Source organism: Vipera ursinii, assembly GCF_947247035.1.
Source record: "Vipera ursinii genome assembly, chromosome: 2".
Taxonomy (NCBI): domain Eukaryota; kingdom Metazoa; phylum Chordata; class Lepidosauria; order Squamata; family Viperidae; genus Vipera; species Vipera ursinii.
Window position 1 is genome coordinate 108,876,188 of NC_139513.1, and position 26,936 is coordinate 108,903,123.

The 26,936-nt window shown below is 41.3% G+C and overlaps 1 protein-coding gene across 2 annotated transcripts in view; it reads right to left on the bottom strand.

Moving 5' to 3' along the window:
- GIPC1 (GIPC PDZ domain containing family member 1) overlaps positions 1–26,936 on the bottom strand; it is a 56,014-nt gene that overhangs the window by 20,207 nt on the left and 8,871 nt on the right. Inside the window, exons 2-7 of one of the 2 annotated variants that reach the window (XM_083354402.1) lie at positions 23,457–23,779; positions 23,002–23,187; positions 21,261–21,441; positions 7,049–7,161; positions 6,489–6,570; positions 6,130–6,266 (exon numbers count right to left, since the gene is read on the bottom strand). In XM_083354402.1, the coding sequence (XP_083210528.1) occupies positions 6,130–6,266; positions 6,489–6,570; positions 7,049–7,161; positions 21,261–21,441; positions 23,002–23,187; positions 23,457–23,729 (972 nt within the window). In that variant the 5' untranslated portion in view covers positions 23,730–23,779. Of the gene's footprint in view, positions 1–3,607; positions 6,267–6,488; positions 6,571–7,048; positions 7,162–21,260; positions 21,442–23,001; positions 23,188–23,456; positions 23,780–26,936 lie in introns of those variants that run through there. The other variant, XM_083354403.1, reaches the window with a different exon arrangement.

Consider the following 26,936-nt stretch of genomic DNA (forward strand, 5'->3'; position numbering starts at 1 on the left):
AGTATTAGGAATGTTCGCCTACTTATTTCTAAAAATAAAAAAAATAAAAAAGCAACTTTTTCTCTGAACAGATATCTGCCGGTCTTAACAAGCTGAAGATGCTGATGATTGAAGCTCTCCTGGACCTTAATTTTGATGGTGATCAATCTCATCAGAAACCCTAAATCCTGTAATATGAAGACAGGTTCATCCAAGTCAATGAAACTTACACTTTTAAGGCAGAATTCAATTGGAGCAGATGAGTTATGCCCGTCTTTCGATTGCATGATAGGCTGGCTGCCACAGGTACTGTTTTGTGGCAGAAAAATTGTACCTCTGCTGATTTTACAAATGTTACCTACTCTTATTCTTTTCAAACATATTAGCATCTTAAGAAAAAAAACTCAGGGGGAAGAATCAAATATCAGTTCTTAGAACCAGCTTTCTTATGTGTAACTTGTGAGGGTTTCGGCTGTTTATTTTCACAGAAGAGCCGAGTTGGAAGGGACTTTGGAGGTCTTCTAGTCCAACCCCCTGCTCAAGCAGGAGACCTAGGTCCTGTGCCATTCTCATGACCAAACCATGAAATCTAAATACTGCATTTATCCGCAAGGAACAGAGTGGCTAGTGTTCAAATTGCTTATTTTAACAGGCTGTTGAAAAACGATAACCCAATACAGCAGGCAGTAATTGTGAGCAGGTTGCTTGCCAATTCCATCTGGGAGACTAAAAATCAGGCAACTGCTGAACACATCTGGATTGTATTCTGTGTCAGCTGTGTTGTGTGTTTGTCTAGCATTTAGAGGTAATCTATATGAGAGACCTTAAAAAAAATAGAATCCACTAGGAATGTGCTCAGTGACTCAGTTATCACGCAGGATCTATCAATCTCTTCCAAGCTGGTGGTTGCCTGCAAGGAAATATTTTCCACCTGATGCTCAGTGTTAAGTTGCAGTGATTCCTTGCCTTCACAGTCCTGAGGAATGGGGTTTGCAAGTGGTATCTGAATGGTTACAGCGCTAACCTATCATGTACCAGATTCCCACTGAATCCTAAATTCCTCCTGCACTATTGTGGAAGGAAATATTCTGAGGACACAATAAAATTTGCTGCTGCTACCTTTTACAAAGCAAGATTAATTGTGGCATTCATCATCATGTAAAAGAGTTACAGGCTGTTGCAGTTAAAAAAAAAAGGTTCCCAGCCATGAGACTAACTGGAATTTTTTCTGTGCTCCCTACCCCAGCCTCATGAAAAGAATATGAGTTGCCTGTGTGATTTAGAACTTCCTCTTATATCTAGATGGTCACAGATGGAACCAGAACGCCAGAGTCTTTTCTCATATAGTCGCCTAGTCTTTAGACACTCTTCCAACAGTTTTCTGGCAATTGTAAATTAATGTCCTTATGATGGTCTAAACCAGGGGTCTTCAAACTCGGCTTTTATGACTCATGGACTTCAACTCCCAGAATTCCTCAGACAGCCTGCCTGGCTGAAGAATTCTGGGAGCTGAAGTCCATGAGTCATAAAAGGGCTGAGTTTGAAGACCCCTGGTCTAAACCATCAGGCTACCTACTCTACATCATAGATGCACAGAGTTCAGCTCTGTGAGAACATATGATATTGGCAGAGGTGCTGTTTGGGACAAGGGAGCCCATGGAGGGAATGGCAAAAATAAAAATGGGAAGTGAGCTAGGATCTAAAAAGATTTACTGTACATGATATTCTGTAACATTTTAAGGTGCCACTAGATTTTTTTTCCCATATAAGACACTAAAACAGTTGCTCTTCTTGAAAAGATTGTGGTCATTAAAGAATGTCACACCATTAGACTCAGCCTTTTCAACTATCAATTTTATAACTCACATCCGGCATACTGAAGGTAATAGGAATTGTGCTATTCCTGTGGAGAGGCTATTCAACAGTGGCTCTGGATTAAAAACTGCCCCGTTCTGGGCTCCTGCAAATGGATGGTTTTCATTTGTGTGAAATCCATTGGGGCAACTGGTACCCACATATCATCTGGCTAAGCATCAACCAAGACAATGCTGTGAAGTGTGAAAAGGACTGTTCATGAGGATTGAGCCACTTAGCTGGAGTGAGCCACTTAGCTGGAGCAAAGCTTTTTTTTACAGCCATGCATCTATGCAAGGAGTCCTTGGTGTTGGGAGTGTACAGAGCGGGCTAATTCTAACACAACCTCTCAACACTTGACAGTCCCACCAATTTCCAGCAGTCTTCAAATTTGGTCTTTATACATAAATTTAAATGGACCCAAGTAGATCGCAAATAAAGCAAAATCAGGAAGTGTGAAGACAAGTTTAATAAACACTATCCCAAATGCTTTAGTATATTCTTAGAACACATTTTGGAGGCTATTGCTAAGCACATTGATTTGTGCTTAGATTGTAAGCCGCCCTGAGTCTTCAGAGAAGGGCGGGATATAAATGGGATTTTAAAAAAAATGAAAGGGGAAGGATAGGGGGTCCTTGCCCCACCCCCACCTCAATGTTTTCAGAAGCAGACTAGAAGCTGTGGTGTTCCCAGCCTTCCTCTACTGTGCTAGTCTCTTGACAGATGGAAAAATATTTCATCTGGCACATGAGCCTAATGAATCTGATTAGACCTGAATTCCATCTCATCTTGTGCATCCTGAAACAAATTGACAAACTGACCCTATCTCATTGTTTGTTCTTTATATCCCATGGGGGGAAATATCCCATTTCCTAGCCAAAACCTAATCAGCAACAGGGTATGTTTATTCCTGCTCTGGGCTTCTCAAAGGCACAGCTGATAGTCCCACTCCAATGCTGGCAGAAGCATTTGAGGCAAAGCCTAGCATCCATCTGCACTGTAGCCTCTATGGGACAGGGAGTGCCTTCAGTAGAGAAGCCGAGTAGTAAGAAGGCCCTCTAGCAGAAACCACTTTAAAAGGATGCAGGAAAGAGGGGGAAGCAGTATTATTCTTTCTTCAGATCAGAGGTCCCCAACCTTTTGGGCACCAGGGACCGGTTAAGTGGAAAGAGGTTTTTCCACCAACTGGAGGGGGTGTGTGGTTTTGTGTGCTGCCTACATCCTGCAGAGGGGGCTTTGCTCGTTCGTGTGGACGGGTTGCTGGCGTGCCGCAGCCCCGGTACTGGTCCACAGACAGGGGGTTGGAGACCCCTGCTTTAGATAGGGTGGGTGGGGTGGGGGATGAGTGTTTCAGTTGATTTGGGCCATACTCATTTTAATTTTCACCAGTCTCCTGCAATGGTTTCTCTTCAAGCTGGCAGACGCTGGGGAGTCAGCATCTGCGTTTTGCCTCTTGCCTATCCTTTTTACATACGTGTCATGACTTATATTAGAAAGCCTGTGGTCAAAGATCACGATGCTGTTGATCTTTGTAAAGCAGTTCTGGAAATGAATGCTTCCCTATTTAAAGACCGAGGGCATTCTAAAAGATAAGATCTTTAAAAGATTCCTTCAGAAAATCTCCAATAACTTTAATGTTTGACTTATATTATGTAGAATATGAAAGGATGGATGTGGGGAAAAAAAAAGCTTTTAAATACCCCAAGTCCATCGCATAGGACTGCGGAAGAATCCCAGAAGGCCTATCAAAATGCAATTGTTTTATTTATTTATTTATTTTATTTTAATTCCATTTATATCCCGCCCTTCTCCGAAGACTCAGGGCGGCTTACAAGCTTAGCAGTAGCCTTCATTCTATGTATATGCCTGCTTATTAGGGCTTTCACACACACACCCCCAAGCGGCATGATTACAAAGTCAGCTTAATTGCCCCCAACAATCTGGGTCCTCATTTTACCTACCTCGGAAGGATGGAAGGCTGAGTCAACCTTGAGCCTGGTGGGATGCGAACCTGCACTAATTGCAGGCAGCTGGTGCTACTTAAGGAGGCACTAGCCCACTGCTCCACCAAGGCTCTGTTTGTTGTTGTTGGCTCCATGCAACAGATTCTCTGGTTCAGCTTCACCTATAGAATCCTTTTCAGTCATCTACAGATTGCTCCACGTGAGCGGGATATATGCCAACTCGAGAGAAAGAATACCGCTGCCATCCCATGCACATCCTTTTTAAACTGCAGCTGTTTATAGGGCACGGGTCTACGAGAGAAATTTCCAATGCTTGAGAAAAAAGAAAGGGCAGTAAAGTTTCTCAAGGGAAGGCCGCGCCAAAAAAAAAAAAAAAAAGCTAAAATAAAATGAAGACAAAACTCCGTCGGCTGCAGCTGGTTTCTTCCGTACCGCTCTGGATATGTCTCTTTTCCCAATATGTAATACAGATTCTCCAACCCTTTCCACAGGCTCGCTGCCTTCTTTCCCCTGTTATCGGTTTGTTCATTAGGAGTAACTGTTCTAAACACACCACCGTGCACACAGTTTAATAGTACTGATATATTTTATCTTAAAGACAATTTACTTGCAGAATACAAAAGTATGCCCAAGGAGGACATGGGGCCTGATTTCCTTAAGAGGTTTCCAGTGCCAGGACACGAGAAACGGCAAGGCTGTTAGCAGAGCCTCACATGCTCTGCGCTCGAGGTACAATCTAGAGGTCTGCAAGCTCTATACCAGGGGTCTTCAAACTCGGCCTTTTTATGACTCGTGGACTTCAACTCCCAGAATTCCTCAGCCAGGCATGCTGGCTGAGGAATTCTGGGAGTTGAAGTCCACGAGTCATAAAAGGGCCGGGTTTGAAGACCTCTGCTCTATACCTTACCTGGAATTAGTGTTTTAGAGATACAGTAGGTGAGCTGAGGCTGTAAGGTGTATGTGAAGGTCTTATTAACTATTGGGTAATTACAGTAATGGATTGTGGCACAGGGGAGAGGCCCAGAATTTGAGAAGGAGCACATGGCTGAAAGAATATAAATAACAAGAAATTAACTGGGCCAACCCTAGGAGGTAGGTCAGCAGGACAAAATTAGTTCAGACAGGCATTCAGAAGGGTATGCCCATAGAAAGACAACAAGGGACTTCTGCTGTTGCCCTTCCTCCTGGAAACAGTCCCCAAATTTTTGGGGGAACCCCCCCCCACAAAAAACCCTACTTTTGAAAAGAGTTTGCTATAGCCAGCCTAGAAATGGAATATCCTAGAATCAGTGAGGTGGAGGAGAAAATGCCACTGAATTAATGATATTCAATACACTTCCATCCCCTGAAAGAACACACACAATAGCCTTTGTACTATCCACACATCACGAGTTGCCAGGGATTAAAAGCCCAAATATAGAGCTAAAAAGGGCAGGGTGGATGAGGCTGAAAACGGCACGTGGTTCTGAGACTGTAACCTTCAAACAGCAGCATGTGCCAGGCCCAATCCATAAGGACAGGTACTCGGGGGTTAGATGTTACATACGTATGCTATATGTGCTCTCTGTACTGACTGACTGTGTGTGGATTATTTTCCAGCCACAATACTTGAGGCCAGATCAGGTTCCGCAATTGATGCCTAGCAGAATCAGCAGTGATACTTGATACTGGAGGGAGGGGCTGTCTGTATGTGCCTCGTACCAACACAAATGACAGGTGAACTGGTGAAGGGTGATCAAGCTTTCAGAAGAACTAGGACATGTGTCTCCTCAGGCACCAACCTGCTCAGAGGAAATATGCAGAGCTAGGATCTCTCCTCCAGTTTTATTAGAACTGAAAAAGCCAACTCTGTCCGTCCTTCCTTCAGTTCCCATGGAGAGTATCTGATTCTCAAAACAAAAGCTGCTTGTCATCCACCTAAATCTGAATTGATTTTCCAGTTATGTTTGCTCTCAAACCAGAATAAACTTAGAAATCCAACATGCAGCAGCCATACCGCTCTAAGAAATAGCAAACTGTATGAAGCAACTGGTAGCACCTAGCTCAGAGTAGGAAACAGAGCAAACCGAATGGCTTGGTTGTACCCAGGGGCTGAGGGAATTTCCAACAAGAGGGGGCTGGAAGCAAGCAACAGCAGCAGAAATTCTGCCCCCAGTTCACATTACACTCCAGTCAATAATGCAGATTACTTATTGCTCTAGGGCTCCTTCCAATCAGTGGGCCCAGCATCCAAGGTGAGGGCGCTGTAGTGTTCCAGATTCACCACCAGTCTGTCCATAGTTTCTGTGGGAGGGGGGGGTCTAGTATGTTTACAGTCCTAGTAGCGCCCAACCTTGGCATCTCCAATGCTTCCCCAGACATCAAAGACAAACTCATCCGGGAAGGCAAAATCACCCAGCTGCTCATCCAATGCTTCTGCAAATTCATCAGGATTTTGCTTGTCCTTGCCCAACTCCACCATGGTAGCAGCTGCAGAGGAATAAAAAATCAGAAATAAACATTAATTCTATCTCCAAATACTTTATAGGGATATATGCATAGAGCCTACAGAATTAAACATAAATCTAAAGGACACAAGGAAACCCTCACATTTATTTATATTCCTAAGCACAGGAGTAAAAACAGGTAGGAATAGGCTGTGATCGGCTGCCTTAGCAAATTAGGATCCAGATTAAAAAAAAAAAAGCTTACCTAACTCTGTGTCACGGATACCCATGTAGCTCTCCAGAAGATCATCCACCTTCTCAATGGCCTTTTCCTCAAATGCAGAGGGCTGTGAAAAGAAAAAAAAACATACTTACCAAAATAGCAACAATATTCCCCTTCTGCTAACTGAAAAAAACAAACAATCCATATAACTATCCCCAGTAAGACAGAACTGATGGTGGTTACAGTGCAGCAAAACAGAGATAGGAAAAACGAATTAAAAGAAACAATACGAAAGGGGGAAGAATTCTGATCCAAGATCCGCAAATGTAAGTTTGGTACAGCAGCCTGTTTTTATTATTATTGCTTGCCGCTGATTCTGTCGTTCCCACCACTTTTTTTTTGCCACACAGAAATGAGGAAGGAAAGTGAGGCACAGAAAGATGAGGCAGCAGAAGTGATGCTTGGTGTGTTACAGGACATACTTCTCAACAGAGCTTTGTAGCTATCTGCTCTGTCTTATCCTTGGATGGAAGAAAGGGCTCCACTTTCTCAGCAGAGCTACTTATCTTTCTAACCAATGTAGTTGGGACCATGGAACACACCTGTTCTTCTACGGTGGCTGGCCCCTTGGCCCGAAGACGCAGAGTACCCCTTCCTGTGCCAAGTTGAGCACATCCACTGTTTTTGCCTCCTTTGGACCTTTGACTTATCATGTCTAGAACAGAATAAGAAAATGTTTGCTGAGCCTTTGTTTGGTTTGCACAACAGAAACCCCTGCTTAAAAACCAACACAGCAAAGCTTACTTGCATGTCCCCAAGCAAGAACAGCAGAAAAAAGGCTTATTTATCATTAGTCAGTATTATGTGTTCATAAACAAGTGTTATTTTTTAACTCTGGGGCGTGCCACTGCTGACCCATATTTATTAGGGTTTCAGTTCGCTTGTTAACATCATAGACACACCATTATATACATAGACCCTGACCCAGACAGATAAGTTTTTACATTATTGCTTTAGTGAAATGTTTATGAATTTAAACTCAAAGAATATCAGGAGTCCAAATCCCCAACCAAGAACAATGAATCCTTTAATATCGGTGACTGCTAGTAAAAAAATGCAACTTCAAAAATGTTAATTATAATAGCCTGGAAAGAGCATTATAAAATCATATTTCAAAAACGTAAGTGCACACGTAGGAAATAGACTGTCATTGGAATTGGGAAGGCTATTTGGAATAAAACATGTGAGACAACATATACCAATCAAAACAGAAAAGAAAAGATCTTCGAAACATAAAAAAGTATCTGAATTGCAATACCAATCATAGGACAATATACCCAGAATTGGAAGAGTGGAATGTCAGGGAATCTGATTTTTAAGTGATACTTCGAAAAAAATTACTATCTAATGCAGGTCTTCTACATTCATTCCTCACTCATTCCAAATAGGGAAATGATGATAATAATCAAGTTAACTTACCCCAGTAAGTACCTGTAATTATACAATTCTTTCTGGCATGGCCTATTGGAAATCTGAGTGTACTTAAAAAGGGAACGTCACCTTAAGGACAAATTGGAGTACCTATGCCGGGGGTAGGCAACCTTGACTCTTTTATGACTCGTGGACTTCAACTCCCAGAATTCCTGAGCCAGCCACGCTGGCTCAGGAATTCTGGGAGTTGAAGTCCATGAGTCATAAAAGAGCCAAGGTTGCCTACCCCAACCTATGCCAAAGGTGATGTGGCACCCATCAAACTAAATAATGACTTTTGTGGTCCCACAGCACTTTTGCCTTTATGGATCCCTCCTTCCATTAAAAATGATATTACAAATTATATTTTATATAAATTTAATATTTTTGTCATATTTGTACAAAGAAATAAGGAATGGTAAATAATCTAAATACTATTTTGTAATAATAAAGAGTTGCAGTTTAATTATGTCTATTGCACATCATCATTACTAAATTGAAGAAGTCACTTTTTTGTGGGCCCTAGGCACTGCGCCTATTGTACTTAACGGATAAGTTGTTCCTGGAGCACATATCGTAAATTAGAAGAGAGTGCTGCTTCCAGTGGAACAAAAAGGAAATATATAGTTTGCCAACGGATCCACATCTCTTCGGAAAGGAAAAAGGCCAAAATCCAGCTCTATAATTAACCAAAGGAAGCATGACCAAAAAAGTTAAGTAGATGCAATACATGGAAATGTTTGCATATTTAAAGAAAGCCGTCACAAGGACTTTGCACAAGTTACTTGTCGTGGTTCCAGGTATCACTGCATATCTTCTATGAAAAGAATGTGTACTCCTTGACAAATTGCAGTCCCCATTTCCTTTGGTTAGCCTTAGCAGATTCTTTCCAACTTCAAGGCAAATTTAGACGGATCCTTCAGATAAGTATAACTTTACCACTGCCAAGGCTTGCTGGAGAGGAATACAACTGGCACTAAAATGTGTCCTTGCTCACTTCCTATAAACAAAATTTGATGTGGTGAAACTATGAGCTGTAAGAGTCCTAATCTCCTTGCTATTTCCCTTGTTCTGCAATCTCTTGTATCTCCATTGCCATCACTGATCTGTACTCAGTCTAGTAGCAATTAAGGGCCTGCCTTCTGCATGTACGGTAGCTGTCTAAAAAATGGTTTGGTTAACTGAATACCTTTTTTTAAAAAAAATAAACCTGAAACAACTAATTTCAAAGTGACTCCTGTTAGAATACTTGAAGAATTTATTTTCTGGCTTCCAGATACATTACAATATAAATAATCCTTTTTTAAAAAAAAGAAAAAGAAAAGGATGAACCCAACACATTTTGTACTGTAAAGGGAACATTTCATTTCAAAGGGGATAATAATATCAGATATTGTTCTGCAATTCTATTTAGCATGATTGGTAAGGATCTAACTGAGAATATTCCATTTACACAGTCATTCTCTTTTAACATGTATTTCTATGGGTTCTTGAGGCAATATTTTTTCCTTCCCCTCTCCCCAGTCATAAGCTCTTTTGAAATCCGCAAAGGAACTGTTCTTCCTTAATTGTACATGTAACAGAATATTTAGTAACTCATTTTCAAAAATTAAAACTAGTTTCTGGCAAATTGCTGCTATTGTAACTGTCTTATGGAGAATGCCCTCACAATTTAATACAAACGATAAAGGCAAACATGTCTGTATATTCTTAAGGCTGAGGAATGTTCTATTTCTGGCATTTTTCATTTCTACCCTAATTAGATTACTATAAAAGTTATCTGGAAACAAGATTTAAACCAAGCAAAAACATGTTTCTTCTGAATCTGATTTTAAATATCTGCCAGACAAGATGGCTTCTGAATATAGGCCTTGAACATGCCAGTCCCAAAAGAGAATTTTTCTACCATTACTTGTAGTTTAAGAAAGTTTTTGCTTACTATCTGTCCCTCTGACATGGGATGTTCTGTCCTCTTTCCTTAATTTCTCTCGGGTTAGCAGAAAATATAACTTTCAATAGGTGAACACTGTCCCATTAATCCTTAAAAGAAAAGATTGTGAAGCCAGACTCTAAGTTTTAAAAAATAGGCAATAGGAGGGCAGATACAGAAGTGATTTCAAATCTATCAAGTAAAACATTTTTTTCTTCTGCAACCACTGGAGAGCAAATTAAGAAATATACTGTAACATTAATTCTCAAACCTAGTGACTGGTGCTAGTTATCCACTGAAGCAATAAAGTATTCACGAAAAGGGAGAAAAAGTTGAGAATTATTTTTATTATATTTGTGGTACTCGATTGTATCAAACATTTACATAAATATTTTTTTCCTTAAAAAGTAATTTTCATACTAATTCAAATCACCACATTAAAAGAAACTGGTTGGTATACAGGTAGTCCTCAATTTACGACCACAATTGAACCCAACATTTCTGCTGTTAAGCAAGACATTCGTTAAGTGAGTTTTGCCCCATTTTATGACCTTTCTTGCCACAGTTGCTAAGTGGATCACTGGAGTTATTAAGTTAGTAACGAGGTTGTTAAGCGAAGCTGGCTTCCCCATTGACTTTGCTTGTCAGAAGATCGCAAAAGCTGATCACACGACCCCCGGGACACTGCAACCGTCATAAATATGAATCAATTGCCTAGTGTCCGCATTTTGATCATGTGACCACGGGAATGCTGCAACAGTCATGTGAGAAACAGTCGTGAATCACTTTCTCACTGCCGTTGCAACTTTGAACGGTCAGTAAACAAACTGTTGTTAAGTCGAGGACTACCTGTACAATAATGACTCTAGGGCAGCTTTAGGAAGGGAGTGAAACAAATTCCGAAGCTTTCAGATGTATCTTGCCGCCTAAAGAAAGCACTACATCTGTTCTAAATTATGGGACGGAGCACTGAGTGTGTGTGGTCCTGGAAAAAGAACTGGCAGGTTAAAGTTCCAATTGGGATTGGAAGGACACGCTATTCTAGGAATGGAGCTGGACAAGACATAAATGCGTCGGCATGATGTTTCAAGAATAGTTCATGTTGCCAGACTGCAAAATAAACATCATAAAGTCGATGCGAGGATTACAGCAATCTTTGGGTAAGTACGTTTATCAGGGGGCAAGCAGACTTTAAAATCGTATCTGGGGGGCACATCTGGAACAGGCAATTGGGCTGAAAAGTAGTTTTTCGTGTCCCCACCACAGAACTGCTTAGAGACTAGAGAAACTCTGTCAAAGACAGAGCAAATGTTGAAGAAACCGCGGCCAGATATATTACTAATGTAATTACAAACTCAGAATCTGAAACGGTAAGAAAAGGTAACGGGATATCCCTGGGTGAAAGTTTTGCATTTATTTTTCTTGCCTCCAGAGATCTTCCTTTTAAAAATGAATCTATAGTGTCACTTTACTTATCATGATCCGGAACTTTTGTCACGTTTTTGTGTTAGCTAACAGCGTAATTCCTGATTTAGAAAAGATTAACAGGCCTGGTCTTGATTCTAGGGATCAATGTGCTTTTTTTAAATCTTTACTTATTTTCAGTCCACTGGGTTCACCTCGTTTGGCCTTACCTATAGCGACTCATCTTTAGCATTTCATCTAGGATTCTTTCCAAAACTTATCTAGCAGTGCTGGGGGCCGAGCTGGCAAACTGCAAAACATATATGACATTCTACAGCCCTTCCCTCTCTGGCCTCTTCCTGTATCTAACCAGAGAGGAGAAAAACATAGTGTGAGCTTTAGGTGTGTTATGTATACTAACTAATCATGCACTTGAATAGGCCACTTCTCAGGAATTGGAAGTCAACACCATTTATGTGCTTTGCTTGTTTAGGCACGCACAGCAGTAATGCTGCTTTTATTTTATCTGTACTTCCAAAGGACACAAAATGCCAGGAGATGGTTATGCATTTTCTTATTGCCAAAGTCAGAGACCGTAAAATAGTTAATAAAAGAGCATGCCACGGGGAAGATATCACAAGCAAAACAAGCCAGTGCAGGTAGTCCTTGACTTACGACAACAATTGAGCCCAAAATTTATGCTGCTAAGAGAGACGTTTGTTAAGTGAGTTGTGTTTCCTTAGTCTGTTAGCAATGTAAGTTTGGTCTAGAACAGGGGTGTCAAACTGCCAGCCCAGGGGCCGGTTTCATCATACTGAAGCCGCACCCACCCCATTGCCGGCAATGCAAAAAGAGTCGTGATACGTGATGTGACGAGTTTGACACCCGTGGTCTAGAATATTCCTGGTCATTTTCTTAGCTGGGCACCCAAGCAACAACTTTTCTTTGCAATTTACTGACAGCCAACAAGTATCCAGGACAGTACTCATCCAAAGGGAGAAACAAAGGATACGACAAAATGTGATGTGTTGCTTTACTCTGAAAACTACACGAAAATGTGGTGTATTGCTTTGTTTTGAAAACTCAATAATTGGGGCTAAACCGGAATCACAGCTTAGGTCAATGTTTGGGATTCACATATTTATTTAGCCAAAATGTACCTTATTCGGTTTTAGTTTAGTGTGCAGATGTGATTGGTATAAGGCAAGTTGTGACGTGTTCAGACGTATGGTGACTTTTTAACCCTTGCTGGAGCTGGGGTGGGCACGGCTTCCACGTGTATTGAAATGCATTGATTCCTGGGCAAGTCTGAAACTGGGCATGCTGGAATCCAAATTTAATTCATTTTGGGAGAATTCTAATACTTCTCCTCTAACCCTAACATACGGTATTTATGTAACCTGTGGTGAGAACGTTTTACTCAAAAGACCTGCTATGGTTAAAAATAATGTGCTGCTTTAATAACCCATGGTTGGTTTAAAAGACATTGATGCAAGAATCTGAACAGAAGGCCTATACTTCCTCCTGTGGCTTCTCTAAGATATTTTTCTGTTGCTTTTAGTAAAGGGTTAGTGGCTAAATGAAAGGAAGGTTAAAAATGGTAATGGAGAAAGATGACACTGCTGCAAGGAAACCAAAATCACAGAAAGAAGAGCTCTGTCACAGAATGAACATATGATGGCTACAGGGGCCTTGTTATATTCCACAGATACATGTGATCCCTCTGACAGGCAGCATCTCCTAAGACTTAAGAAAATCTCCCCTTGATTACTTTTACCCTGGCCTTAATTCAGACTGTAGCTACCAGTTTTTCATTGCACTGTTAGTCACCAGCTTTTCATTTACTATCAATTACCAGATTCAGAATGACCACATCTCAGAATATGGGAAAGGAAAGGAGAGAGGAAAAAGGAGAAAGAAGATTTTAAAATGTTAAAATATGAGATGCTCAGAGATTCTATTAAAACAATTATGGCATTTACTGAAATGTAGAAATTTGGTTTATGCTTACAAACTGCTGCAAATATATATTCAGGCAGATATATTTAAATATGGTTGTATGTATAGAGATATGTTCTGTACCAGCCTACTACCGGCCCTGCAGAAAAGGCAGGGACAACCCCTTTACAAGAAGGCAAGAGGCTGGAACTAAGCCTGCCAAATGTATTAACATAAAACAGAGTAAAACAAGACACGAACCATGAAACAGGAGCTATTCAAATGGTTGCCTTCAGCAAACCAGCCCTCCCACACATTCCCCTTTTAAACAGTTCAGGGTGTGGCTTCTCTCTGCCTCCTTCCGAGGTGCCCCATTGCCTTCCTCTGTTTACTCCTGATTGACTGTCTCCTGCATCGGGCGTCCTTGAACATGGCCAGCTGTGGGTCATCTTCATCCACGCTGTCAGGCTCACACAGCTGGGTCTGCGTCGTAACCAGGTGGGAGGGGCCTGGCTGAGGGCTCTGCGGAGCCTCAAGGCCATCATCAGCAAGCTCTCCAACACCCTCAGCAAGCTCTCCAACACCCCCCTCCTCCTCCTCTGAATCGTCCGACCCAACTGCCGAACCCACAGGCTGACCCTGAATCACAACAAGATACTTTTTCCACTCACAACACATTAAATGAAATATTTATGTGACCTGAAGAGAAACCAGTGTATAGTTGTAATGTTTAAAATTACTTTTCATTATGTTATAATATTGTAAATTCAGTGTTGCTGTCCAAATCTCTTATTCTGATCATAGATCGAATAAATGTGATGAACATGCTAAGTCTACTAGTTTTCAAAAAGATATTTGAAAGAGGGCCTATATGTTCCTATCTGGTCACTGTTACTATATGGTCGCTGTTCTATTTTGGACAAAGAAAACTAGCAGCATACATTACATTTCAGAACAGTTTTTTGAGAAAGGAAGAAATATTGTCTGAAACCAGGGCCTCCATTTCATAGCTCAATTCTCTTACAGTCAAAGATACCTGCCCGGAAGTGATTGAATTGGTTAGCTTAAAAAAACCCAAACAGTATAAGAGATTTCATTTGAAAAAGGTATCCATTCTATTCCTGGTTAACCACCTTTACACAGGAGTAATGGATGAAGAAGCAATAAACACAATTTTCCTGCAGACTAGCAAATATTCATTCGGCAGGAGTATAGTGAAAAACTGATGCACATACAGCACAATAGCTTCAGCCAATGAAGAAGTAAAGTGAACAGTCAAACACCATCACATTTCCCAGAACCATCCGATGAGTCACTCAAGTAGGAAGGAATCTGCAATAGTAGAGGCCAACTGAAGTGATGGATAAGCTGAAGAGCAAATCCAGATGTACTGAGAAACTTGAACACTTAACTAGAAGTAGTGTTAGGAAGCATTATAAATATTGAGTGAACTAGAAATACACAACTCTAAAAGTGATCATGTAGCAGGTGCTATTAAATGAAACAGGTTAGGCTCTAGAAAATACTCAGGGCCAAATAATTTGTATAATAACTAGCCTAATAGAATTGAGGCCTTTGAACTGTAGTGCTGAAGAAGACTCCTGCGAGTCCCTTGGACTGCAAGGCGATCAAACCGGTCAGTCCTAGAGGAGATCAACCCTGACTGCTCTTTAGAAGGCCAGATCCTGAAGCTAAAACTCAAATACTTTGGCCACCTAATGAGAAGGAAGGACTCACTGGAGAAGAGCCTAATGCTGGGAAAGATTGAGGGCAATAGAAGAAGGGGACGACAGAGAATGAGGTGGCTGGATGGAGTCACTGAAGCAGTAGGCGTGAGCTTAAATGGACTCCAGAAGATGGTAGAGGACAGGAAGGCCTGGAGGAACGTTGTCCATAGGGTCGCGATGGGTCGGACATGACTTCGCAGCTAACAACAACAAATAGAACCAGGACAGAGAAATTAAATGACAGCAAAAATTGACACTCAGCACCACCTGAGAATATTCAATAAACACATGCAAATACACACATCCTCACCAAAGGAGCTTCTTGCATGCCTCACCCCAAAGCTACAATTCTCCTGCTTCATACTCAGCTAATGTAGATCACATCTCAGAATTCTGCGGGACATCTATAGGCTACTGCCCCATCCTTCTTCCCAATGGGTTGCCACTATACCCTTTGCTAACCATGCTATCTTTTCCTCAGGGCTTAACAAAAGTTCCAGATTGAGAAGCAGAGGCCCACAGTTTTTTCCCTGGCTTTGTCAGCCAAATTTCTAAATGTAATCAGCATGGCACCAAGAAAAGTCTGTGCACGCATGTATTAGTATATGCTGCTGAGTAAGAGGAGGGCAATCAAATGTAGGTTTAAGGCAGGGGTAGGCAACCTCGGCTCTTTTATGACTCGTGGACTTCAACTCCCAGAATTCCTGAGCCAGCAGCTGGCTCAGGAATTCTGGGAGTTGAAGTCCACGAGTCATAAAAGAGCCGAGGTTGCCTACCCCTGGTTTAAGGGAATGAAAATTCTTTTTCACCGTTGACTTTTCCCCCCCGCCCATCTGAGAAAAAGGGAATGAAGATGAGAAGTGGGTCTTGAGACGCTCTGTTTTCAAAAACGTACAGGATCCAATCTGGGTCAGTCACTGGGACCAGAGGTTTCGTCTTCTGAGCTTTTGGACTCATGCTGGAGCCCCATCCTCGGGGAACCTCTCGCTAGCTCATTAAAAATGTGCATACAGCTTCTCTCAAAGGTTTCCTCTTTAAAAATGTATTGGCCACATTCATCAGCAATAGTCCTATGTCACTAACATAGTCAACTCAAGACTGTTCCTATTTGCATCTGCTCCATCTGCTCCATGCGTGAAACAGGATGTCTCGTTCTGTTATTACCAGGCAAGGCTGACCATTTCAGAGTAAACATTTCTTTCTGTTGCAGAATAAAAGGGGGGTTGGGGGCGGAAGAGAGAGAACTTCTTACTGGATGATGCCATCCTGACCTCTGCTGGTGAGAAAATATTGCTGCATTGTAATTCTAAATGGGGCAGATGTACTATAGGATTTCTCAACTTTAAGAGAACTTTAAGAGAAAAGTATCCGTATTTTTGTATCCTTCCTGTCTTTGATCAAGTACCAGAAATGTCATTCCACCACCTAACGCTTCAGATATTAGCATTATTTACATACTGTTTCATCATTTTTAAAGAGCAGGACTGTTTCTCCTTTGAATTCTTTCTATCACGAATGGTAAGAGACAAGCAACGTTTGTACTTGAAGTCCCATAGCAAGATCTGCCTGAGCAGGGGGTTGGACTAGATGACCTCCAAGGTACCTTCCAACTTTTTTTTTTTATTATTATTATTATTATTATTATTATTATTATTATTATTATTATTATTATTATTATTATTATTATTATCTCTAAAAACCTTTCTCCTTTCCCTCCCTTAAATTTGTATGACCCACTGACAGCTTAATTTGGGAAAATATTCTCAAAGAATGACTTATTGAAGGTTAAATTAGAGGAAATACGTTCCCAGAGCAGATCCCTACATATCCCCGTATGTTTTATAGCAGGGCTTTTCAACCTTTTCACCCATTGTACCACTTTTAGGATATGGCAACATCCGAGTACCACCAGTTGCCCAGCAAGGTGTCAAAAACTTGATGACCAAAAAAAAAAAAAGGGATGAAGTACAGGTAGTCCTCGACTTACAACAGTTCGCTTAGTGACTGTTTAAGTTACAATGGCACTGAAAAAAGTGCCCCCCAAGCCACAGCTGAGCAAGACACTTGCCTGCCCGCCCAGCGGCGCTCTTCCTCCTGTCCAAGGTTTTCATTGTTATGAGCATTTCTGTTGAGGATAGGCAGCAGGGGTGGGGTGGGGGTGTTTGGTTTTTATTCCCCCCGTCTGCTGGTTTTGGTCACTTCACATGACCCTGGGACACTGTGACCGTCATAACCAACATTCCAGCTGATCGGATCTTCTTCTGGACTCAGAAGCACCAGGATCAGCACCAAGCTCCAGCTGGAGTCTGGCGCTAATCCTGGTGCTTCCGCTGAGCCCTGACAGCCCTGCAGCTCCAGCCGTCTCTTGCTCAGACTTGTGTGGTGCTGCCACTGGTTCAGCTCATCCCCCTCAATGTTGTGAGCATTTCTGTTGAGGATTGGCAGCGGGGGTGTGGGAGGTGTTTGGTTTTTATCCCCCCCTCCCCTCTGCTGGGTGGTTGCAGCAGGTTTTGGTCACTTCACGTGACCCTGGGACACTGTGAACGTCATAAATATGAAACAGTTGCCAAGCATCTGAATGTAAATCACAAGACCCTGGAGATGCTGAAACATTCCAGTTGATTGGCGCTTCTTCTGGGTTCAGCAGACGTGCCAGGATCAGCACCGAGCTCCAGCTGGAGCCTGGTGCTGATCCTGGAGCTTCCGCTGAGCCCTGACAGCCCTGCAGCTCCAGCCGTCTCTCGCTCAGACTTGTGCGGTGGTGCCACTGGTTCAGCTCATTCCTCTTCCCCATTACCACTTTTCTAGGATTGTCACGTACCACCTGCCAGGTGCCGATGTAGCACAGGTGGTACCCGTACCACTGGTTGAAAAGCCCTGTTTTATAGGATATTTGGAAAAGAGATCCTTAAAAATGAGACAGCTGATGATCTTGTGCAAGTGAGAAAATTTTAGACTACAGGAAAAGTCCCAAAAGGGCTTTTTTTCCAAAAAGTAACTGTACTTTCTTTCTTTTTTAAAATTTCGCTTCTCACCCGAGGAGCTTCTTCAGTTCAGAACTGAAGAAGCTTCTTGAATGAAAAATGCAACTTTTTCAAAGAAAAAAAAAGCCAAGAAAGTCTAGTTGCCTTTTTTTGGGGGGGAAACCCCACCTTTGGGACAATCATGACCTGGATGACTGAGAATCTCCATAGACGTAGTGTAAAAATAATAAAAAAAAAGATATACCCAGTCCCAAGCTGGACACGGCAACATTGGTTCTGCAGAATTCCTACGGAACTGTTCCTTCAGTCTGGTCTCTTGAGTTCCTTGTGCTGTATTGGCTTCAAGGGAACCCACTACTCACATTTCTATATGCATTCTTTTTAAACAGGTTGGTTGCTCCTTGCATTGGTCAACCTAGGAGGCGTGAAGCCCTGAAACTCAGCAACCTATGCCAAGTTTAACACAAGCACTTAAAAGTATAATTAAAGGACTCCGTTCCCGTACCTGTGTGGTTGGGCGTTCCGTTTCCAGTGGCTGCTGTTCTCAGGGAAGCTCCAGCTTCTTTGGCTAGTTCAACAGCTAAACTCCTTTCTCAAACTCAAGCTGCATCTGCCTGAACCCAGATGACTGCTAGATGCCAACCAAGACATACAACCAGCCCAACTAGTGGCTAATAGGACAAATAGTTAACCAGTCAAACTATAATGTCAAGGCTTGTAAAAAAAGTTCAATCTATTGATGATATGATGGAAAAAGGGGAAAAATGCAATGCATGGAGTAATCAAAGGCTTAGGCTTGCCAACTGGAGAACGCTTTTCATATGCTGGATAATGGGAGCAGTGCTGATATTTCAGCAGAGAGAGCCACCAATTACAGTATAGAATTGTGAGTATTAAAGCTGTATGGGGTGCAAGGTAAGGGAATACTGTAGGTGTAGCAAAATTTGATTGCCTGATTTTTTGTTTACAAGCTCTGGAATGGGAGGGAATGGAAACACAGTAATGGAGTTTTGTGGATGTGGCCCACATGCTGTTTAAGAGGGCAAATTCCACTTGCCCTATAAGTTGAGTGCCAGTAAAAATAACTCACTGACACTAAGGAACTACCTCAAGTTCCTTGATATAAACCATGTTGTAAGCTGCCTAAGAGTCACCATGTGTGACCTGGGCAGCCATATAAATTTGTTTCATAAAATAACATCTTGAATTAAATTCAATGCAGCAATTTTTCCTAATTTCATTATTACTGAGAATGATAATCTAGCTATATGTATTTCAGCACAGGATGTAAATGTTGTAAACAACATTTACATCCTTGACTGAGTTCAGTTTATAAAACAAGGAATAATCAATAGTAAAGGACTCAAATATAGGCTACGTTATCTATTACCCTGTTATCCATTGCCCTAAGTCACAGTGCTGGTAATCATGGCTTTTTAAATAAATAATTGACTGGGTTCAACTCAAAACACTAAAGAAGAACCTGTGAACTAGAAACCACAAAAGCAGACATTCATATACTGCAAGCCAAAATATGATTTTACTTTGGGCTTACTGAAGTTAATGAACCCTGTCAGACATTCCATATGAACTTTATCTTATTAAATTAGAGACTTGCCAACTTCTAGAGAGTTCTGAGTTCACCTGCCATGAAAGGTCCACGGAATTAAGTCTTTAAAATGTTTTATTTGCTAAAAAAAACATCAAGTCAGAAAAACATGAAACACAAATGTCTGTCAAAGAAAGCTCTCAAAAATATTAATTTTGAGTTACACCGGAAACTCAGAGGAAAGCCCTGAAGAAGATGGCCTATAAAAAGCTTTCCTGGTAAGTTTCGCTACAACTACTGGCATACCCATGTAAACAACAGGTGCGTTCAGATTTGGGAAGAATTCTTTAAAATGTTTTGAACAAACAGCATAATGGGCTGAAATGTTTGTGTTTACACCAATTCCACATTTTTGAAAATCAAGTCCTAATGAGAATTTTAGTTAGAAAAGTCTTGAGTAACTCCAGTATAATTGTACCCAAGTTCTTTGTGCTGGTGAAATAATGAAGGGAAAACAAATACTTTAATATATCAGGAAGCTACTTCATTGCTACATCTGTATCTCTCGCCTTATTTTAAGCCAGGGCTCTTCAAACCTGGCCTTTTTATGACTTGAGGACTTCAACTCCCAGAATCCCTCAGCCAGCATGCCTAGCTAAGGAATTCTGGGAGTTGAAGTCCACAGCTCATAAAAGGGCCAAGTTTGAAGACCCGTTTTAAGCTTTATATCACATACTGCCTTTTTGCTCCTACATGGATATAACACAGAAGACTAAACAGAAATTATATAACTTTGCAGTTGGAACAGAGCAGCAACTTTACTCATCAGAATACAGAGCATAGATAAATTAAGGGGATACATCTACAACCAAACTATTTTTTAAAAAAAAAATGCCTGGAGCTCCCTAGATTATGCTGCTAAAATTTGCCAACAATTCAAATTACTTACATATTACAAACAAATTACTGGCAATTTTAGAACAATCCAAAACTAAACACCCTGCATTCTTCCACATTGCTGTTAGCACTATTTTATACAGAACTTAAAATAGATAAGTCTTGAGTTTTCTTGGCAACAATACCAACAATGATTTGCCGCTGTATCCTTCTAGAATATTTTTCCAACTTCCCAAACTTGCTTATTACCCAACTATTTCCATATGGTTTACTTTCTAAAGATTAACCAGCCTGACTCTGCTTAAGTTCTTAAAATCAAGCCAAGGAAATGATCAGTTTTGCTCTTAAAAATATTATATACCCGTGATTTAATTGTTTTTGTCAATTTTCTCATTAAGCAAACCTTATGGTCAGTTGAGTTCATTTTCCTCATTTCCAACCGGTGATCCAAAGGATCAACTCTGAAAAGAGCCCAGCCATCACAACATTTCTGACAATATAATTCATCTGGACAAAACTATAACTTTAATAAACAATGTCAATGAGAAAATATGTGTACTGCTAGTTTGCTTTTCTCTGACTTGCCTATTTTTTCACCTGATGCAGTTTAGAGCAGGGGCGTCAAACTTGCCATGTCACATGAGTGTTGCGATGTATGGCAACTTTTTCTCCATTGCTGGAGCTGGGGTGGACGCGGTTTCGGCATGACGCATCTGGCCTGCGGGCCGGCAGTTTGACATCCCTGGTTTAGAGCTAATATTATGTTAAATCCAGTTTCATATTGCTTCCTATATAAAATCATCTCAAGGCAATTTGAAATAAAAATGTGCAATAACACATTGCATTAGAAAAATAGCTGCATATTTTCACTTCTCAACAATCGGTAGATTAGTAGCATTATTAACATATACATACCAAAAGCCTTTCGGGGTTCAGTCAGCTTCAGAGTAAAAGTGCGACCTTTGGGCAAATCCTTGAGCATTTTTGCAACCTCATAATGCCGGCAGCCAATGAGACTTTGACCATTGATGGACTCAATCATATCTCCAACATTAATAATTTGGATTCGGTCAATAACACTCCCTTCCTTGATTCTCTGCCAAAAGAAGTGAACAATCACTATGCAAATACAAACCAAATAAATTCTGGATGCTAGGTAATTTGAAAAATTTAGAATGAAATGCAACCCAAAAAAACCCTAGATGAAAGTAGCATTCCATACAACAGGGGTCCCCAACTCCCAGTCCGCAGCATGCCAGCAAGCGGGCCGCACAAACAAGCAAAGCTCCATACTTGGGATGCAGGCAGTATTCAAAACCACACCCCCTCTGGCCCACAGAAAAACCTTTCTCCATGGTACTGGTCCCTGGTGCCCCAAAGGTTGGGGACCTCTACCTTACAATCCTAGTTCCCCAAACAAGAGACACACTCCTGACTAAGTGACAAAGCATTTAATCAGAACAACCATAATGGCAGAGCTACTCTTCTCTTGAATACCTGTCTTTTACTGGGTTATTTTTTTGGTAAAAGCTTTGCCAAGACCCTAGTTACGGAGCTTTTTGCTTTGTGCACAACCTGGCATTTCTTTGAATTGCACAGAGAATGTCTCTATATCAGGCCTTCAAGTTACTAAATATATATGAGCAGAAAGAAATCAAGCTCAATAGTAAGAGTGTAAACCTTGCAGCCCAACAACTCTCTATTTTACCTTAGGATGTATGATGATCTAAAATAATGGTTATGCATTACGCTAATCCAGAGCTGAACCTGCAACTTCTACTTGAGAAACGTGATTCATAATTACACTTACAACTGACTCACAGGGAAGACGAGTAGTGGCCCAACCAGTCTACTTTACTCATTTCTTCTAAAAACAACAACCCCACAATAATTCACACCTTGAAAGAAGGCCATGTCACTAACACTACGCCCTTAGACACAGTCTTAGAAAAAAAAAGATCGGATGAATGAGATGAATGTGTATTAATCCCCAGGAATTTATGGCAGCAGATCTTCTAAAACTATGTTTTTCTTAATATCTGGTAAAGCAGGATAATATCATTCCTTTTCCCTGACACTACAACTTAGAACTGAATGAGAAGACTGTCCATGTTCTGTTTTATATATTTACTGCATGTATCAGTAATCACAATGTCTTTTGTGTGGATTAAGCCCATGAAGTCAATGTAAATAATTCCTGTCTTTAGAAGCTCATTAGGAAGTAGTTACCTGAAAAGAAGTAGAAAAAAAAAGAGAAAGACTAAAACCAGACCCAATAAAGCCTCATTGTAGCTGCTTTAAACTTTAAAAATCCACTTATCTCTGTATAGCAGAGATTGAAAAAATATAGGACCTGATAATTTCGCACGCCTTCAGCAAATATGTTATCCATGAAAGGCCTTGTTATGAAATCACATCATTTTTGGCTCACTTTGAAAAAAAAACATTTTCTCAGAAAGATGAAAAAGGAAGAAAAAAAATAGCTAAGATTGGATTTCTATAAGCAATTGAAAACCTTTGTTTTTCAGAACTACAGTTTTTTTGAAGGACAGAGCAAGCAAAACAACGGACAGAGAAAAAGAAACCCAGAATCCTACCACCCCAAAGAGCAAAGCAAGAATTCAGCAGGAGGCTATATGTGACCATTCAAAATTACCTTGATGAAAGCATAGCCTGCACCATTGTCGGTGATAGTCAGGCCCAGGGCCTCCTCAGATTTGAACACTTCCACTTCTTTCCTCTGGCCCTTTGTGTGGGCAAAGATAAAATCTTCCAGGCCAATCTGACCACCCAATAATTTATCCATGTCCACTTTGTGGGTATTTAAAGTGCAGAACATCACCTAGAAAGAGATCAAGGACGAACAGTAAGAATCTGATATCGTTTGAGATATTGAGGGTGCAGGATATAGCTGTTCCCTTAATCTATGCAATAAAGGACCAGGAGACCTTTGATCACCAGCAATCATCTAGATTCCACGATATGTATCTAGACAACAAGCAGATATATTAACATCCTCAGTTCACCCAAAATTATTTCCCCATAGATCAAGTCTTATATAAAATCTACCAAACGTGCAATGTAATCAGGTAATACAAAAGATGTGTTTACCTCAGTTGGGGATATATTAAAGGCCTCTGCAATTTTGCTGTATAGTTCCTTGACATTAGTAAAGCCCTCGATCCGACCAGTGGGACTTCCATGGGCTAGCTGGGTGTGGAACACAAGTCGAGGACGGAGGCTGGCCGGTGGAGGGGGGAGTCCAGGCTGAAGTGCTGCCATGCCACCCACCCCCATCCCGCCCAGGCTACTGCGGATGGGCTCAGCTTCCTCATTTTCCACCAAAGGGGGGGCCTTCTTCCGGCGGCCTAGTCCAAGCGGCATGAGGGAAATGCGTCCAGCCACTAGTAAGAATCAGCTACCAAGATATTGACCTAGAGGTAGATAAGATATGGATGAGATTAATTACAGTCAAAAAAATTTAAATTGTATTTCTTTAATATATTTAAATTAAATATATTTAATATTTACATTTATTTATTTAAAGGCTTTTAAATCTTTTACAATTTAATAGATAAAGCTATCTATTTCACATACATGACTGGGTGGTTTACAGCAATTATAACACCAGAAAACAATAAAAAATACAGCCATGTTAAAATCATTAAAACCACTATAATAAGCAGCTGAGATACAAAGCTTTTCAGCTGCTTATTGTAGATGACCAGGCTGAGCCTGAGGGAGGGGTTCCAATGTGTCATCAGTCTTGTCCCTTTGCGCCCACAAAGCCAGCCACCTTGATTCTGTTGACTCTTAAAAGGTAAAGGTAAATGTTCCCCCGCATGTGCGTGCTAGTCGTTTCCAACTCTAGGGGCCGGTGCTCATCTCCGTTTCAAAGCCGAAGAGCCAGCGCTTGTCCGAGGACGTCTCCGTGGTCATGTGGCCGGCATGACTAGACGCAAAAGGCGCACGGAACGCTGTTACCTTCCCACCGGAGTGGGAAGATCAGGCTAATCTAATCTCCAGGGTGTAATGTTTCAAAGATGGGTACCATGGCAGAAAAGGCTCTCCCCCTGGGCTCCAGCACATGACATTCCTTTATAGATGGGATCCAGTGTATGCCTCTTCTGTCAGATATAATGGGGCGGGTAGATATATCTGGGGAGAAGAGGTCCCTCAAACAACTCGGTCCTACGCCCTGTATGGCTTTATAGGTCATTATCAGAACTTTGTATTGCACTGGTACTGCAACCAATACAGCTCACATAACAAGAGGTGTAATGTATGCTAAACAAGGAGCATACATAATCACTCATGCATCAACTGCAGTTTCCAGATGCTCTTCAAGGGCACCTCTATGTATACAGAATTAGAGTAATCCATTCAGGAGTTAACCTAAGCATCAGTGATCAACAACTGGAATGGTCCAGGAATCGGTGCACAACACAAAGCACAAAAGCTCTCTTGGCTGTGACTTCCACATGCTTCTGGAATGAGTTGTGAGACTAGGAGGACTCCCAGATTGTACAAAGTGTCTATCTGGGGCTGTGACACCCCTTCAAAACAAGGGCTGATAAATCCCAGGAACCAGATGGTCCTAAATGCCAAAGCCATTTAATCTTTAAAAAGTTATATTATTGTCAGGTGAGTTATATTATTATCAGGTAAGGCCAGGTAAATTCACAGGTGATTTATGCAACAGACTTGCATAAAATTTTACCAGTCACATAATATGGCAATGTGTGGGCTGGGAGCACATAATCAACCTGAGAAAAGAACTAATATTTCTTCAATTCTTCTTCAGAAGCTTCTCATCGTAATCAATGAAAACTATTCTTGCAAAAACATAACATGCAACTGGTTTGTTTTCTATGATATATGGAAACTATAAATTCATCACGGTGCCCAGTGGACATATGCCCAACACATTTATTATTTTCACAAGTGCCATAGATTCCAACTTAAAGGAATGAGTCTATCTATGTTCACACATTAGAAAGAAGGAAAAACAGTTTAGTAAACTCAAAAGTGCATGTGTTTATGTGGTACACGTCACAGTCATTTTTAGTGATGATCCTGATTAATGACTATTTGAAAATATAACAGTATTTGAGTGACTGTATTTTAAAACATTTTTGCTAAAAAAAATGGCATTTACTTCTGCTTTTTGGCAAAAGTAGTCCCTAGCGAACAATGGGTGCACTTAACAACCGCCACAAAGAAAGTTGTAAAGTCAGTCAGTCACGTGGGTGACCCATTTAATGACCCCCTGTAATGGGCAGGGTTCATTACAGTTGTCGAGGACTACTTGTATATGAGAATTATAGCTAGTAAGTTCAGATGATGAAGAAATAAGTTTCTGTTTCAATTCTATAACTGTGACCTGCCTTAAAAGATTTCTTAATTAATGAAATGCTCACAAAAGAAGATCTGAATAAGTTTCGAAGAAGAAGAAATAAAGAGCATAACACGGAATCACTTTATCTGGAAATGGATTTTTCTCAACACCTGAACTTCATCATGTCACAAAAGTGCAAAGATGAATTATGACTGCCAGACTCTGGGTCCTTACTTCCAATCATATCAAGCGCTTGTTTAACAGTATAAAAATCTAAAGCTCACTTGAACTGTGAACCAGTTATGAAGTATACTTGTCCTTGTACAGAAGGGAAACCCTCTGTGCACGCTTCCTGTCTCAGACTGTTCCCCATCTGAAGTCATCCCCCATGCACCACTACCCACCTTTCTTGACCTGCATGGCAACCCTTGTGCCCCACACCTTCTTTGGCCCACATACTTTCCCCAACATGCATAGCACCTCTTGGGCACACTCCAATGCACTCCTTCTGATCTGCCCCCCAACCCCCGCACACCAACCCTGACCTACATGACACCTCTCATGCACTCCCAAGAATCCTCAGGCTCCCTTCATGACCTGCACCACCCCTTACATGCCCTCCCCAACTTGTGCAGCACTTCTCATAACACTTGATACACTTTTCTTGACCTGTGCTGTGCCCCCTCCCACGCGCTACCTAACCGACAGAGCATCTCTCTCACACACTCTCCCATGCACCCTACTGTACTGCATGTCTCATGCATTCAAGGGAAGGAAGGAAGGGAAGATAACGACAAAATTATATGGAGGGAAGGAGGAAGGAAGGGAAGAGGGGAGAGAGGGAAGAAAGGGAAGGAGAAGGAAAAGAGAGCAGGGGAAAAAAAGATTTCTGATGCTTCCTGCCACCTTCCCAAAAGGAAACTCAGTGAGGAAACTGGCAGGAAGTCAGAAATCATTCCTGCTTCTCACTGCTTCCCCCCCCCCCATGTGCTCATTTTATTTCTCTGTTTAGGTAAGAAATATCTCTGAGACAATGTCCCAATGGGGCATGAGTTGTCTAGCACTGAATAAGAGGCAGTATAGGTACCCTTGTGTTATAGTACTATGAAGTACTATACTTCCCTCCGCCCTGTGCGTTCCCACAGAGAGGGCCTCCTCAGGGTGCCACCGGTCAGAGAATGTCGACTGGTGGCCCCCAGGGGGAGAGCCTTCTCTGTGGGCGCCCCGGAGCTATGGAACCAGTTACCGGTTGA